This window comes from Sesamum indicum, linkage group LG4 (genome assembly GCF_000512975.1).
Source record: "Sesamum indicum cultivar Zhongzhi No. 13 linkage group LG4, S_indicum_v1.0, whole genome shotgun sequence".
Lineage (NCBI taxonomy): Eukaryota > Viridiplantae > Streptophyta > Magnoliopsida > Lamiales > Pedaliaceae > Sesamum > Sesamum indicum.
Genome location: NC_026148.1, coordinates 250,506 through 266,735, shown reverse-complemented (window position 1 = coordinate 266,735; position 16,230 = coordinate 250,506). Strand labels below are relative to the sequence as shown.

The following is a 16,230-nucleotide window of genomic DNA, read 5'->3' as shown; positions in this document are numbered from 1 at the left end:
TAATAATATTAAATTACATAAATATCATAAAAGGAGATTTTTGTTGAATAAAAAAAAAATCTTTTAGAGCATTCATATTTTTATAATAAAATAGATAGAGAGATAGATTGTTGGATTTTGTGGTATAATATATGTAATTGTTAGATTTTCAAAGTAAATGTAGAGAGACGAATATCCATGTGTGTGTGTGTGTGTGTGTGTGGGAAGTGGAAGGGAATGGTGAATGGCAGCTTGCATTGCTTTTGCCAACCAATACCCCAATTTTATTCATATTGTAAGGTTATTAAGGTATTTTATCCATTAACCCCATCATATATATATATATATATATATTCAAGTATTATAAATTTGAATACAAAAATAGGGTGTTTGAATTGAATTCTAAGGCAAATATTGAGGATTCTTTCTTTCTGGAGATTATTTTGGATCTGTCCAACCATTCATGTCCTAAAAGGGTTGTTGAGGATTCTTATCTTTGACCAATTGCCTTTTCAGTTTTCTTCTAATATCTTAAAGAAATAATAATGCAGTAGCTGCTTACCACACACATATATGAAATCAAACATAAATTTGAATATTTAAGAAAAACCAATAGTAAGAGAAACAAATATTAAGAAGAAGGACATAGCAATTTGATGGCCATGCTAGAGATGTCTCAAAATGACAACACTTGAGAGAATTGTAGCTATTATAGTAAATGACAACATTGTCAACATCATAAATATTTAAATGACAACATAATTACCACAACCAAACTACTACTACTACTTCTTCTTCATTCCATTTTAATCTACAACTTAAACTACTTTTTTTTACATACAACACACAAAATGACCAAAATGACTAAGGAGTTGTTTGTATGATGAATGCAAAAATAGAATGGTAATTGCCCATCTTCCTAGATGGAATTCTGCAGACATCATTGCCTAGAATTGTATAATCTTTATCTAATATCACATTTTACTTCACAATACCATCACATTATAATAATATGAATATAATCTCAATATATGAAAAGAAGAAGAGAACAAAAGGTAAGTGTATATCTATATATGTAATATTTACAGTACAGAGCTCTGAATCTAATTTTTATATTTGTTCATAAAATTTTGATAAAAAGGAAAAACTTTAAAAATTGTAATTTATTATTTCATTTAAAATATGTGAGAGTAAATGTAAGTTTGTTGTAAATAGAAATTATATTTATTTTGATATTTTTGGTATATGAAATTCCCATTATAACCCTTGCGCCTATAACTCCAGGTAAATTGTTTTGCTGATTATTATCTGTGTCTCTCCGCCTCAATTCTTCTCTCTACATATATATACAAAAATTTACACACAGTGCCAAATCTCATCAGCGAAAACCCCCGTCTCCCCCACCCCCTCTCTAAATTCTCGATTTCTTCCTATTCAAATTCATCCTCAGATTCTCAATCTCATTTCATCCACTGAATCACACCCTCTCGCTCACACAGATTTTTCTACAAATATTTTCTCTAGATATATCTTTTTCGATCATTTGTTTTATTGATCTGGAATTCATTTCTTTCTCGATCTATGAATTACCTTTATTTACCTTTTGTTCTAGGCAATTGATTATCAATCGGATTTTTTTGAATCGGACGGCGCAGATTGGACCGTGTTTTCTGTTTCTGGAGATGAGGATTGGATACAAGAGGAATTGAAATTTGAGGGTAAAAATGCCTGGATTAGCTCAGAGGATTAATAACAATTCTAGTGCTGATAACAATGATACTAATACTAGTTACCAGAATCCATTGGTGGGGAATGGCACGCTGCCGTTCCATTCCTTCAATGCTTCATCCGTTTCTAGTAATGGGTTCTGGTCCAAGCATCGCAATGATGTGAGCTACAATCAGCTGCAGAAGGTATAAGTGTGTAAATGTATTCTTTACTTTGATTAAAATTGTTCGTTCAACAAAAATAATGGTTGTTCGTGGTATTTTTTATTGGATTGTTAAGAGTTTAATTTGGATCTTGCGCGTAAAAAATGTTATGGAGTTGAAATCTTAAGATCGCAACTGCACTGCAAGTCATTCCTATAACATTTGGACAGATCCAATTTAGTTCATCATGCGGAATTTAAAACAAGTAGTTTTGTTTTGTTCTGTGTTTCGTTGATATCGAGGGAAATCAGTTCTAGAAGGAATGCCCGTGCAAACCCTGTGTGATTGTGTTAATCTGGTGCTGTGGAATTTGGAAGGTAGACAAATTTTGTAGCTAGAGTGTATTAATTTACACGAGCGGATTAAATTAGCATGTTCTCTACAGCAGTGTGCATATCTGGCACTTTGCTATTCTAGTAGTCTGCTTGATCATTGAATAGCTCTCCCGCTAATACACAGGCACCACTTACACAAGTACATACTAAGTTTTCAATAGTAGGCTGCTCTGCGTTATATTAACATTTATCACTTATTACAGTCTCATATCCTTGATCTGCTTTCTCTAGTATGTTCAGAATATGACATTATTTTTATTAGCTATTGAACCAGAAATCAAATAGGATTTGTTAAGTATTGATTAATGCCCAGCCTGTTTCTTAGTTTGCAAGTTAAGTTAAACTTGATTAGTTATGGAAGGTGGTTTTGATTTTCCTGCAGTTTTGGTGTGAGCTGACACCACAAGCTCGAAGAAATCTTCTTAGGATAGATAAGCAGACACTCTTTGAGCACGCTCGGAAGAACATGTATTGTTCTAGGTGCAATGGTTTGTTGCTTGAAGGTTTTTTGCAGATTGTCATGTATGGGAAGTCTCTACAGCAGGATGCAGCCGGTGGTCCCTACAGTGCAAGAGCAACAGACAATCAAAGTGATGGAGACCTGTGTATGGCAAATGAATGCCAAGATGATGCTCAAGATCCATCTGTCCATCCATGGGGTGGATTGACTGCGGCCAGGGATGGGACACTCACGCTCTTGGATTGCTATCTTTACTCAAAGTCTTTAAAGGGGCTTCAAACTGTAAATCTCTTTTTTGTGCCACTGATTCTCTGTGCTTAAAATTTTTTCGTGAGCACATTTAGTTTACATGCTTCTTCTGAATCAGGTGTTTGACAGTGCTTGTGCAAGGGAAAGGGAACGTGAATTGCTTTATCCAGATGCATGTGGAGGAGGTGGACGAGGATGGATAAGCCAAGGAATTGCAGGATATGGTAGAGGTCATGGAACAAGAGAAACATGTGCTCTTCATACTGCCAGATTGTCTGTGGAGACTTTGGTGGACTTCTGGTCTGCGCTTGGAGAGGAGACTCGACACTCTCTTCTAAGGATGAAAGAAGAAGATTTTATTGAAAGGCTCATGTATAGGTATGTTATGGTGTTTTCTGGCTTTTCCTTTTTCTTTTTTTGGTTTATTTCAGTCTAGATTGATGTCAGCACGTATAAAGGTTATTTTACCTTATCGTTACAGCCCAGTCTTGGTCGGTTTTGAATTGGTTTATTATTGTTTATTTTTATTTATCTAAAGTTAAATATGTCGCGTAAGAAGCAACATTTTTTTTTTGGCTTAGGACTGCCTTTTAGGTTGTTTTACTCCTTAAGGAAGATAAAGTTTGTTTAGCTCAACAGAAGGCTTTCGCTGTTCAAATTTTTGCAGACTTCATTTGTTAACAACATAATGATTTATTGACATGCTAAATCACCCACTATTTGGCAGATTGATGGCTGAGTTCTGGACTAGTTCCTTCAACTTAATGTGACTTCTCGTTTCATTTTCTTGTAGAAAGTTAATTTTCCTTTTGTTAGATGAACATTAACAAAATTATGAATTAGCATGAAGTAAACATTAACTCATCAAATGGCACGAAGAAAAGCTCTATATAAATGATTTAGCAAGTTATGCAAAGTGACCTCTGACCTTTATTTGAATATATAGTGTTTATCATGCAGTTGATTTCGTATACATGGCTCAAATTTACTCTTCAATTTTGGTTGATTGGTTATACTTGGCATGCGACATGCCATATTACTTCCACTAAATTCCGAACTATTTGAAGCTACTCTCTGATTGCCTGAAAATTGTTAAAGGTGTAGTCTAAAGAAGTCTGTCTGTTGCAAGTCAGGAGCATTGGAACTTTACCTATGGGTTGTGTATCTCTTATATCCCATGAATGCAAAATTATGATTTTCTTGCCCTGGATTCTGCTCTTTATTGTAAGTTAAATTCCCATACTCGGGATTTTACCCGAAGTGAGTCAAGTGACTATTTGGAGTTGAAATAAGTAGAGATATGGAGCTTGATCATTCACCTATCAGAAGATTGTTTTGTATCAATGAAGAAAAGATGGAACACACTGCTCTCGCTTATTTTATCTCCAACGAGAAAGTTCTTGTTATGTTTGCAACTGCCATGTCTAATATTGAATATTTACCAGTAAAACATATATTTATGTTGATTGTTTTTGATGTGGAAAGTATATGAATTTCTTGTTTGCAGGTTTGACAGCAAAAGGTTCTGTAGAGATTGTAGAAGAAATGTTATACGTGAGTTTAAGGAGCTGAAGGAACTGAAACGGATGCGAAGGGAAACTCGCTGCACAAGTTGGTTTTGTGTGGCAGATACAGCTTTCCAATATGAGGTGTCTAATTTGAACTATGTGTATTCCATTTCATCAGACATTCACATTCTGTATTGTGAACTTTTTGTCCTAGTTCATTTATATCTTGATGATATTGCTAGAATCATGATCCATTTTTTGTCTTAATTATCAGGTTTCTCATGATACTGTTCTGGCTGATTGGCATCAGACATTTTCTGATGCTTTTGGAACATATCACCACTTTGAATGGGCTGTAGGAACTGGAGAAGGAAAATCTGATATCTTGGAGTTCGAAAATGTTGGCTTGAGCGGAAGGGTTCATGTCAATGGACTAGATTTAAGTGGGCTAAATGCCTGCTATATAACTCTACGGGCATGGAAGATGGATGGACGATGCAATGAGCTGTGTGTAAAAGCTCATGCTTTGCGAGGCCAACAATGTGTTCATTGCAGGCTTGTGGTTGGTGATGGTTTTGTAACAATTACAAGAGGGGAAAGTATCACTAGGTTCTTTGAACATGCTGAGGAGGCTGAGGAAGAAGAGGTATCAACTTTGGTTTAATTTTCACTTCTGTAAATGAAGAATTTGTTCAGTTTATATAATGACGTATTGGTTCCTTCACTGCAATTCTGTTGTTATATTTAGGATGATGATTCCATGGACAAGGATGGAAATGAGCTTGATGGTGAATGCTCCCGTCCTCAGAAACATGCGAAGAGTCCTGAACTTGCTCGAGAATTTCTCCTAGATGCTGCAACTGTCATTTTCAAGGAACAGGCATGTGTTCTTTCCTCTTTATTTGTGACTGTTCAGGCTGGATTGCATATACATCTAATCTGTTGTTCTGTTTTTTTGGTTATTCATCTAAGTCTATTGTCACTTGTCTTAAACTTTCTTGTGTTCCTTAGTGAGGGAATGGGATGCCGACGTTTTATGTTTATTTGTATGCTTCTTCTTATTCAAATGTTAATTTGAGAAGAGTTCATTTGAATTGGTTGGCAATTGATATTTTGTGACTTGTGGTACAGTGTTCTATGCACATAACATCTAAAATTAGGCTTTACACAGAAAGTTTTTCACAAATAAGGATTTCCTGAGTTACCTGTGGAAATGCTCACTAAAAACTTGTAGTATGCATAATCCATGCATAGTAATTAGTAATACCAAACCAGGTATTGAACTAGCTAGCATCCTTAGGAATCTAACTTGATTTGTCTCATTCTCTTGTGAAGCTAGGTTGTTTTAGAGAGAAGTGTGAAGTGATAACTTTTATCTCAAAGAGTATATGCATATGTGTTAGTTAATGTTGTCTCAATGCTTGGGTTTGTTAGCAGCTGGTGGTTCTCTAATTTAGCTGGGGCATTTCTGCAGGTTGAGAAAGCTTTTAGAGAAGGAACTGCTCGGCAAAATGCACACAGCATTTTTGTGTGTCTTGCTCTGAAGTTACTAGAGGAGCGTGTGCATGTAGCGTGCAAGGAAATCATTACTCTAGAAAAGCAGGTGTTTAGCCTTTGATATTGTGAAGTTTCTGGTTCAGCTGTCGCCTGCGTATATTCTCAGTTCTAAATACTATAGATCTTTGGTTTCCAATTCGATTTTGATTCTACAGATGAAACTTCTTGAAGAAGAAGAAAAGGAAAAGCGTGAAGAAGAAGAGCGCAGGGAGCGCAGGAGAACAAAAGAAAGAGAGAAGAAGCTCCGAAGAAAGGAAAGATTAAGAGAGAAGGAAAACCGGGAAAAGAAATGTGCTGAATCAAACTCAGATCCTTTGGTCACTGAGGTCTCAAAGGAGGAGTCAACACCCTGCATTGATGAGGGTGTCAATAATGTTGGCTGCAGAGATTCTTTCAGTGAAACGGGTGAAGCTACTCCATCCAGTCCTTTGTCCCCCGATATTCAAGATGACCAGCTTTTGACAGAGTACAGTTATTCAAATATGGAAAATCCCTCCGAAGATATTCTGGATGGAGAATTTGGCAACACGAGGGATTGGAACACCTCTTTTCCATATGATCACTTCAAGTATTCTTGCAGGAAGCTGAAGTTCCGCAAAGATTTGCAACGGGATTTGAATTTAAAATGGTCTGATAGGAGAAAAGGTGCAACCTTATCCGAGAATGGGGGTATCATTAGCAAATATGAGTCGAGATATCATGCTGATGGTTTTGAATCTACAAGGGGTATTAATGGCTTTAGCAAGCAGTTAAGAACTAATGCTGCAAAGTCTAACATCAGAAATTGCAACAAGTTAAGTGAAAAATTTTCATGCACCCATAATAGAGTGGGTGACAGATATGATCCCCATGCTTGCAGCTGTAACCATCATCATGATTATAGATCAAGGCCAGAGTTTCATATTACAAGAGTAGTGCGAGATCCTAAATATGTTAATAAGTTGGAGTCTCCATCTGATCTATCAAAACCGTATTATCGTGGCAACAAGTATACTCAAGTGGATTGTGCGCGTGAGATTAATGGCCGACCTAGAAGCAAGATTATTGCCGGGAATCCACCTAATACTAAGAAAGTTTGGGAACCATTAGATTCCCAAAAGAAGTGTGTCCGGAGCAACTCGGATTCTGATGTTACCTTGAGATCCACTCCCAAAGTTGAAGCTTCTGAATCTGATCAACTACCCGAATCTTGTTCCACAAGTTCCGACGAAGTGACAGATATTTCAGTTCACACCAATCATGATGATACTGATGTGTTACATTTAACAAGGTCTAGAGCTGAGAATTGTGGAGACTTAGACAATGGGTTCCTTTCAGTGGAAAAGCCCCAGAACCACTCAAAGGAAGATGTAGCAGATGGTGAGTTATGTCCTACGAAAAGTTCTGCAATTGGAACATTAGATTCATCAATGAGCAGCTCGTCGAACTCTGATAACTGCTCCTCCTGTCTCAGTGAGGGTGAGAGCAATATGTACTCAAATCCTCAAAACCTGGAATCAACATCCACATCAGATTCGGAAGAGTCTAACCAAAACTCAGAGGGTAGAGAAGCTTCAGACTGCAATGAAAATGGTATCACTGCATCTCACAGGGTTGTGGAGGACCAGAATACATCAAGTGGGCAGGAAGCTAAGAGCCAGGGACCTGTCTCTGCAGGAACAAATTCATCAGGCAGTTTGCTTAAGGAAGCAGCTCCAGATTGCGACAATGGGAGAGTAAATGTTAGCGTCAGTGCTCAACCTCAATGCATGCTTCCTCAGATGCACAATCAGAGCATAAGCTATCCCCTCTTTCAGGCGCCTGCAATGGGTTATTACCATCAGAATCCAGTTTCATGGCCAGCTGCTCCTACTAATGGATTGATGTCCTTTCCCCATTCCAACCACTATTTATATGCCAACACTTTTGGATATGGTTTGAACGGAAATGCACGGTTCTTGCAGTATGGGGCCTTACAGCATCTGGGCCCCCCATTACTTAATCATGCTCATGTGCCTGTTTTCCAGCCTGTTTCTCAGGTTAATGGGGTTAGCACAAATGAGCCGTCGAAGGTTGCCCATGTATCTGGGCTAAAAGAAGCTCAACATAGCATGCAGAAGGTGGTTTCAACTGATCAACATCCTGCAAATGCACCAACGGGTGTGGATGCCGGACAAAATGGGAAGGCCGATAAAATGGATATGGGAAATAATGGTTTCTCTCTTTTCCATTTTGGGGGCCCTGTGGCTCTTTCATCAGGATTTAAAGCTGATCCTGTCTCCTTGAAAGACGGAATTATGGGGGATGCTTCTCCGAACTCATCAGATAACTCTCCTGGTGGAGATCATCCCAGCAATAAGAAAGATTCCATTGAGGAATACAACTTATTTGCTGCAACTAATGGCATAAAGTTTTCTATCTTCTGAGATAGTTACATAAGCGCCTGAGGCTGTTCTCAGTTTTATTTCCCTAGTTCAGACTGAATTGTGGAAGCTTTGAGCAATTTACAACCCCATATTTTCTTATAACTGAGTGCTGAGTGATGCTAGCTTGGAGTACTTTGTAATGGTGCACAATAATCGTCTGAGAAATTTTTAGTGTCGTTCATGTTTTACTGGTGGTTTTATTTTGATTGATTTCTATTTGTTCTTTTTCTTATGCAGAGATATATCAAGGAAATTCATTATGTTGAGACTTCTACGGTTTTTCTGGGGATGATGATATACTCTTTGGACTTCGTTTGCACTTTTTGGGCACAATGATGATGATATACAGCATTCTGATTTCTTATACAAATGCCTTTAACAGTTCCAGTGCTTGTTGGATCTGCTACTTTACTTCCATGATCATGTGTTGCTACCCAGTAAGCAAATACGGATAGTTACTGGTTTAAGTGATGCTTAAAATTCTGTTTTTATTTGTGTGTGTTGTGAAGAATGATCTTTTGGAAACAACAAAGAATTACTTAGCAAACACATAAACATGACAATTGGAAAGTTACAGTATATTGAAGCAATTCTGATGATCTGAATAATATATTGTTTCGGCAAAAGAGGCCATCAGAATTACTAACTATGTTAAAGAATACAGCTTATCTGGATTTGGCAGTAACTAGAAGATGCAGAAATATCTATAACTTTTGAACAACCAATCGGCACATACTGTGAACTCCTATTATCATATTGAATACAAACCTGATGCACGATAACTTACAACAATTTATCTATTTTTCTGACTCTGCGTTGAGTCTCAAAACAGCAAGGTAAAATCCAGGTTTGTCCACAAATTCCACCACTTCAAATGAATGGGAAGCTGCAGTGCTTTGTAACATCATCTTTTCTGGCAAATTGGAGACCACTACATCTGAATATTGCTGTTGCTGCTCTTCAAGTATTTGCTTGCCTTGGGGATGACTGATAACTAGTCTTGCTCCTGTGAAGAATCGAACCATTGCAGATAAATAAATTGACCATGAAAATTAAACCCAAAAAGCTTTCCTGGATGAAGTTCAGCTATCTGGATGAGTCCCAAAGCAAGATGGGTAAAATGTTGTTATAGATTCTATTCATGGCCAATTTTTAGCGTTTAATCACAAATGATTACATCTAACCTAGTTTTGGAGCAATAAAATGCAACTAGCACGGTGACACCTTCACCCAAAAATATTAATAAATAAATAAATAAATAAAAAGTAAGGATGCATAAAGAAGAAATCATAAGGATTGAAATAGCCAAAAACCTGACAAATAAGTCAGTTCAACATACCTGGCAAACATCGGCTAGCAAGGGCTGCAAGAACCTGATCAAGTTCAAAGGGCAAAGCAGGGAGGAAGTAGAGAAATACAACATCAAAATGTGTCCACTTCTCAGGTACATTTATTAGTTCCCCTTGCCAACATTTGACCTTATCATACTTCTCTTTGATGCATGCCAAAACGAAAAGAGAGTCATGAACGACAAGCAACTGTTCACAAGGTGCTGAATCAACCATCCTATCCACAAATGCTTCAGAACCAATAGACACGAGAACTTTTGAGGTTTCTTTGATGTTTCCAGCAGAAATAATTCGATCAATCTTCTGCATATGCTCTCCATCATTATTTACCTCGTCAGGATCAAGAAATGACCAATCCTTCTCCACAAAATCTTCAAAATGAACAACAGAAACACTCCCCTGACTTGAAGGAACCGCAGCAGCCACGGAAAATTGATGTCCACATGAGGGATTGGGTGACTTGAGTTGGAAGGCAAATGAAGGAGAAGTGCGCACATGAGTCTTAGGACTACAACCAAATGTATAAAGAGGTGGTGATTGCACACAAAGAGGAGATGGAAGGGATGGTCTAAGCGGGACAAAAGATGACGTTAAAAGCATAATTTTCATCAGAAATCTTGTGCTACAAACAGATCAGCTATATCAGGTTCCAGCTTTTGAGGTTAGCTATACCGACGGTTAGATACTTGAGGCATCTACAACCAGAGCATGAAGTGTTCCCAAGTTAAGATACCTACATTGAAAATAAATAATACTCCACCATTCAGCTCTTTGCCCTTTCATTTATTATAAGATGTAAAAACTTAAAGAGATACAAAATTAATAGAAGTAGTATTAGATGATAGACTAAAGACCCAACAAACTCTCTCAAAATCCCACATTCCAGGTAACATAGCTATCATGGAATATCAGCAGCTGCCAGCTACTATAATTACTTTCTTGATTTTGGCTCCCTGGCTACCTTTTTCACACAAGCAATAATGTTAATCAGAATTTAAAAGAAAATCGGCGCCAACCTGAATCGGGGGAAAACGACTTAATTTGCAAGGAAAAAATTCATTTGTTCGGTTCCTCTTCTACACCAAATATTGCAAAAATCAAAATTAAATAACCAAAGAAAGCTAGGCACAACGAGAAAGCTCCCAAGATTAGAACTATTACATAGAAATAATAGCAAGAACAAAATTGGTTTGTTTCAGAAGCTGCACAAAAAAAACAAGCAAAGATTCACATGTAAATTTCAAACTTGCATATACGTTCATTTACTTCAAAGTGTATTGTAAATGCATAAATACTTACTCTTGTTTGGACACTATATTTCGAGGAGTGAAAAAATAAAAAAATTGAGTAGCCAGCAAAAGAAGGATGGAGCTGCCCAGTTATCCTCTGAGGTTTTAGAGAAGAAGAAGAAGAAGAAGAGAGGGTATTATTATATAAAAACGAAAATATCAGTTGACCCCTCCAACTATAGTCTATAACATTATGCCCCTCACAACTGTTTATTATCTCAATTAGCCCCCTTATGTATCTGAAATTCCGAAATCATCCCTCCACCTCACAAAAACTGAAATTAGTTTTCCACGAGGAGACCAAATTGCCCTTATCAATGTATTACATTGATATGTGTATATGTAACAATAACATTCAATCATTAAACCAGATTACATAGTCAATAATGTAATTTCCGATTCGTACATTTCACTTCAAATATTTTAATCATTTCTATATTTGCTCTCATATAAAAATCGAGAAAAATACAAGGAATTCTTACGTGTGATATTGTAAACGAGCAACTCATTGTATTTTGTAAAATGTAGCAATTTACTCTCCTGTAACAAATGACAAGAGGTAAATTACTTCAATTTAATTAATACAAAGAGGTAAATTATTAGTTTCTTTATAGGGGTTGTTAATATGCTTATTTGCAATATCATATGGGGTAAGTTGCATTAGACCCTGTAAATAGGACTTGAACAAGAAATGCATTTTGAAGATGCTTTATAAATGTACACCACAACCAATCTATTTTCGATGGTATTAAGGTTGTTCTTGTGTCTCAATTTTCATGCAAATTTTGCTACAGACCATCTTCTGAAATTCTGCACTCTACACCAACAATTTCTACTAATTCACAACTCCTCATGAAAGCTATATATATATATAAGCAAGCAGATGGTGATAACTTTCAGTGTTCCACCGGCTGGCTTTTCTAATTCCCATTCCCATTAATATTTTTCCTCTAAGCGTATAAACTAAATAACTAGCTACTACTACATTACATTACAACAGCAGTCGATGGTCTCGGATCGCTTCGGTTGTCATAACTATGATGATTTAGGGGTCACTATTTGGAAGTTTACTAAGGATGGTGTGTTCAGGCTTGTGGTCACACTCGTAATCAAGATGAACGAATGCCCTCTCAACTTCTGGAAGTTCTTCGATCTTGATTTGCAATGATTCTCCAATTGCATGTGCTTCGATCAATGGCAAATCCTCCGGAAGCTCTATGTCAACCTGTCATTGATTCAAACCATGGCATGGCATACAAGCATAACGTACATAACCATAAAACATGTTTCTAGGCAGCAGTACTGCCCTTGTAAATTTTTAAACTTGAGTGGATATTTCATAATATGTTCAAACTTTTGGGGTGTCTACCTAATTATCCATAACAAAAACATTAAGCAAGAGTTCTTAAACCAGCTTATGGATCATAATAAGCAGTGATTGCTGAATAGGATATTCTTGATAATATATTTTACATGATGCATGAATGATTTATGCTTCACAGCTAGTGGAGTAGTTGGAATAAACATACCTCAACAAAGTAAAGGACGCCAAAGGTGTAAGCGCGGACTGTATCAACACGCTTGATTTTAGGATCGTGACGTAGAACAAGATAAGTGAGTTTCTGAAGTACTTCGGGAGGAGCTGATTGTCCGACCAGTGAAACTGCGAATAGATGAAAACAAGTAGAATTCAAGCAAGGACGTCAAAACATAGTATTAGCACTACATATGTTCACTTTCTAGGACCACTCTTCCCAATTCATGCATCAGCTTCAGAGTAACCTAAATAAGTATGTGATACAAGATATCAGCTACGAACAATCTTTCTGCTGTTCAAATCTTGTTATATTTCTTCTGGTTCTTGCAATGATACTACATAAGCTTCCAAAAGGTTCTCAATGCACCTCGGTTTATGTTGTTATGCTAATAAAGAGTATGAAGAGGGAAACCTGCATTTTCCAGCACAGTTCCTGACCAATTCGTTATGGTATATATGGCTAAAGCTATAGCACCAGAAGGATCAATCCACCAGTAAAACTTGTCAGCAAGAACAGCAGCTACCAATCCCACCACATTAGTCACCACGTCAAAATAATGGTCCTGATTACTCACAGTTAATACAATAGGTGAGTAATTGGAAAACTAGAAATAAGGTTAGCAGCAATGAGCAGAATATTTGAAACTTGAAAAAGAAAATAAAACCTTTGCATAGGCACGAACAATCTTGTTTCCAGAGCTTCTGCAGTAAAACCAAAGAACAAGTTTTACCCCTGTTGCTGTGAGCATAATTACGTACAGCCAGAACAGTTGATTTGCTCCCATCTTCTCTGAAGGTTCAGCTTTAATCAGTTGTTCTACAGCCTGTATTAGCACCTGAAATCCTGAGAAGAACTCAATACTTCAGCATGCCACCGTAGAACAAGTTCTTAATATGTCCCAGTAAAAGAACTTGATCATAGATACTGTCTCCAGAAACTTCTTCTAGGACAGGTCCTTTACACCTTCTCAGTTAATTAAATTACAAATTCTGCTTTCATTTCTTTCCATTTAACCTCTAAGTGAATAATAATAAAGTCAATATTAGCATGTAATTTGCACAGCCACTCTGATGAACATGATTGACGGCTCTCAAGTATAGGACACAAGAATTATGTTATGTATGTGTTTAAACAGATATATACCAACTACTGAGAGTATAAACATCCCAAAAATTAAAGATCAGAACTGAAACAAGGGAACAGACCAAACATACCGAGAGTTGCCATTACGGCAGCAAAGATGATGATGCCTACTGGTTGCATTCTCAATTTCCCAATAGGATATTGATAAATGTTTATGGTTTTCATTGACAAGTGGGTAAACCATAGTATTCCACCGGCCATAAGATCGAGTAAAGAATCCAGCGTCGAAGCTGCAATGGCCAACGAGCCGCTTTGTATCGTAGCGTAAATCTGAAAAGGAAATTCAGAGTAGTTGATTCATTGACATAGCCAACCACAAATTTTTTCAGCATAAAGGAGGAGAAGTGGCAGAAAAAAGTAAAATCCAAGTCCAAGTCCAAGTCCATGTCCATGTAGAGAGACCTTAAATGCAAGGAGGAAGATGTTAGCCCAATTGGAAATGTTCATAGCTCTTTCATGTTGTGCCTGTTCTTGATGATCTAGGTCTTGGTCAATGAGATTGGGTGAACCAAGTGAATCAACTTCCTCAAAGGACCTCAAGGTGGCAAATTGTCGTTGGTAATACTCTTTCTCACCTAAGACATACGAGATCAAAAATTTATGTATATATATATATGCGTATGTGATGAGGAAACTGTGTGTCATGAAGCTTGACATAGAAATGAGGGAATGGATGTAATAATGATAAAGAGTGAAAGTGAAGAGTTGATGAAGATGAGAGATGGAAGAAAGTTGTGTGATTACTGATCCCTTTAACTAGATCAAATAGCTTATATTATGAGTAGTTTGTGAAAGACCAAATGATGTAACATAAAAATTCATACAAACACCCAGAATGAAAAGAGTACAAGTTTTACCTGCAGCTAAGCCAGTTGTCTTAGAAAAATCAAGATGAGAAGAGGCCTCAGGATCAAGACCTGTCTTGACTTTGTCAGGCAACTTAGACAAGAAATCACATTTCAGAGCATTGACAGAATTCCTAGTACTACGTGTTTGGTTTTTGAGATTTGTTTGCAACAATGGGGTTCTTGACCCCTCATCATCCATTGCTCAGTAGCAGTAGTAGTAGTATCCACCCGGCCCAGAAACACAAAGAAAATTAAAAGAAGAAAGAAATACTGCTACCAACTTGTTTTTCCTTGCCGTTTCTAATTTGAGATTTGGTTTGTAGTTTGTCCTTGGGATCAGATGTTATCATCACACATGGAATTGGAACACGGGACATGTGTGTAATAAATGTTATCTGCCAGGACGGATCACATCATCTCAGACCAGAAAAGAAAAAGGGAAGATTCAGAAAAGATGTATGTATTCAGATGATGATGAAGATGAAAAATAAGCAAGGAAATTAAAAGATCAATTCTTAATTATTATAGTGTTGTTGATGTGTTTTTGGGTGGGTAGTAAATAAAAATTAGGTGAATTAATGAAGAGTTGAAAATTGAAATGAAAGAAATAGAAAAGAGTATAGGAGGAAATTGCAACAGCTGTTGGTATGAGGTTGTGACATTGCATGATTTGGCTCATTGAATGCATCAATTCCCTTTTGACCGCCTCTTCTACTACATCACATCCAACTCTTTCCTTGCTTCAATCGTTGATGGGACACTTGCCTTTACCATCATTTTCCTATGTATACACTAATTATGCAGTTGTTGTTATAATAAGACTACTGTCTTTGTCTAATATAAATAAAGTTGAAATTCATGATGTTGAAGTAACGATGAGCAGCTGCTAATAATTTTACTAAAAATAAATTCATGCACACGACACAAGCGAGCATGTCTGTCTCCCTCCCTCCCTGCCTCATGCTCAACTCATCAACACACACATATATATATATATATATATATATATTTGTGACGACTTAGTTTTAGCCAAAAATAGCTGTCTGTTTGTTTTCAAAGTTGAATGAAGAAGATGCATGTATCCTTAATTAAGATATCATAAATCATTATATATATATATATATAGACGTCAGTGATGGGCGTCCGTAGAATTAAAAGTTACAAATGAAATGAAAACAGAAGCAGACAAATAATTAATAATTAGGTGAAGCAGATGGAAGGTGTATATATATATAGAGTGCAGTTGTAATTAAATTAAGGTAGCTACACATAGATTTGGACATATAACAAACAATTGATAGACGACTCTCTACCACACACACATTTACTTGTGCTAGCTACAAAATGTTAAACATCATCATCATGGCCTGCCTGATTGCTCACGTGTCGGGCCACCCATTTGGCAAGTAAACAAGAGAGATGAAGATTCAAAAGGTCGTCTGCAGGAAATCAAGAAATTAATCATCTCTATCATCAACATATTATCATCATATCTTTTTCCCGTTCCATTATTATTTCTACCTACCTCTTTAATATACGTACGTAGATTACTATTGGAGCATATATATATATATATATATATATCTTCATCAAGTAATAAATATTAATAGGAGATTCTGCTGCTGCTGCTGCTGCATTT

The 16,230-nt window shown here is 36.7% G+C and overlaps 3 protein-coding genes across 5 annotated transcripts; 1 reads left to right on the top strand and 2 right to left on the bottom strand.

Annotated features, from left to right (window-relative positions):
* On the top strand, positions 1,287 to 8,714 carry LOC105159649. Its single transcript, XM_011076777.2, has 8 exons — positions 1,287 to 1,892; positions 2,628 to 2,987; positions 3,073 to 3,332; positions 4,462 to 4,603; positions 4,737 to 5,108; positions 5,211 to 5,342; positions 5,937 to 6,065; positions 6,175 to 8,714. The coding sequence occupies exons 1-8, from the start codon at positions 1,704 to 1,706 to the stop codon at positions 8,422 to 8,424; spliced, it is 3,834 nt and encodes a 1,277-aa protein (XP_011075079.1). The 5' UTR covers positions 1,287 to 1,703; the 3' UTR covers positions 8,425 to 8,714.
* On the bottom strand, positions 8,982 to 11,189 carry LOC105159648. Of its 3 annotated transcripts, XM_020693241.1 has the most exons (4): positions 11,073 to 11,183; positions 10,628 to 10,734; positions 9,764 to 10,506; positions 8,982 to 9,430 (listed from the first exon to the last, which is right to left on the bottom strand). In XM_020693241.1, exons 3-4 carry the CDS (start codon positions 10,380 to 10,382, stop codon positions 9,222 to 9,224), a joined length of 828 nt encoding a protein of 275 aa, XP_020548900.1. In that variant the 5' UTR covers positions 10,383 to 10,506; positions 10,628 to 10,734; positions 11,073 to 11,183; the 3' UTR covers positions 8,982 to 9,221. The 3 variants fall into 3 exon arrangements, with proteins under 3 accessions (XP_020548900.1, XP_011075077.1, XP_011075078.1); XM_011076775.2 differs by lacking the exon at positions 10,628 to 10,734 and having other exon boundaries at positions 11,073 to 11,189; XM_011076776.2 differs by lacking the exons at positions 10,628 to 10,734; positions 11,073 to 11,183 and adding an exon at positions 10,790 to 10,975.
* On the bottom strand, positions 11,767 to 15,525 carry LOC105159647 (metal tolerance protein 4-like). Its single transcript, XM_011076774.2, has 7 exons — positions 14,601 to 15,525; positions 14,146 to 14,318; positions 13,815 to 14,013; positions 13,265 to 13,443; positions 13,012 to 13,162; positions 12,592 to 12,725; positions 11,767 to 12,287 (listed from the first exon to the last, which is right to left on the bottom strand). Exons 1-7 carry the CDS (start codon positions 14,788 to 14,790, stop codon positions 12,108 to 12,110), a joined length of 1,206 nt encoding a protein of 401 aa, XP_011075076.1. The 5' UTR covers positions 14,791 to 15,525; the 3' UTR covers positions 11,767 to 12,107.

Coding starts and splice junctions, on each gene's coding strand:
- LOC105159649 (XM_011076777.2), top strand. CDS start 1,704: ATGCCTGGATTAGCTCAGAGGATTAATAACAATTCTAGTGCTGATAAC. Junction 5,109..5,210: donor AGGAGGCTGAGGAAGAAGAG/GTATCAACTTTG, acceptor TGTTATATTTAG/GATGATGATTCCATGGACAA. Junction 6,066..6,174: donor TCATTACTCTAGAAAAGCAG/GTGTTTAGCCTT, acceptor TTGATTCTACAG/ATGAAACTTCTTGAAGAAGA.
- LOC105159648 (XM_011076775.2), bottom strand. CDS start 10,382: ATGAAAATTATGCTTTTAACGTCATCTTTTGTCCCGCTTAGACCATCC. Junction 9,431..9,763: donor TGCTAGCCGATGTTTGCCAG/GTATGTTGAACT, acceptor GATTCTTCACAG/GAGCAAGACTAGTTATCAGT.
- LOC105159647 (XM_011076774.2), bottom strand. CDS start 14,790: ATGGATGATGAGGGGTCAAGAACCCCATTGTTGCAAACAAATCTCAAA. Junction 14,319..14,600: donor GACAACTGGCTTAGCTGCAG/GTAAAACTTGTA, acceptor CGTATGTCTTAG/GTGAGAAAGAGTATTACCAA. Junction 13,163..13,264: donor TTGTTCGTGCCTATGCAAAG/GTTTTATTTTCT, acceptor GTGAGTAATCAG/GACCATTATTTTGACGTGGT.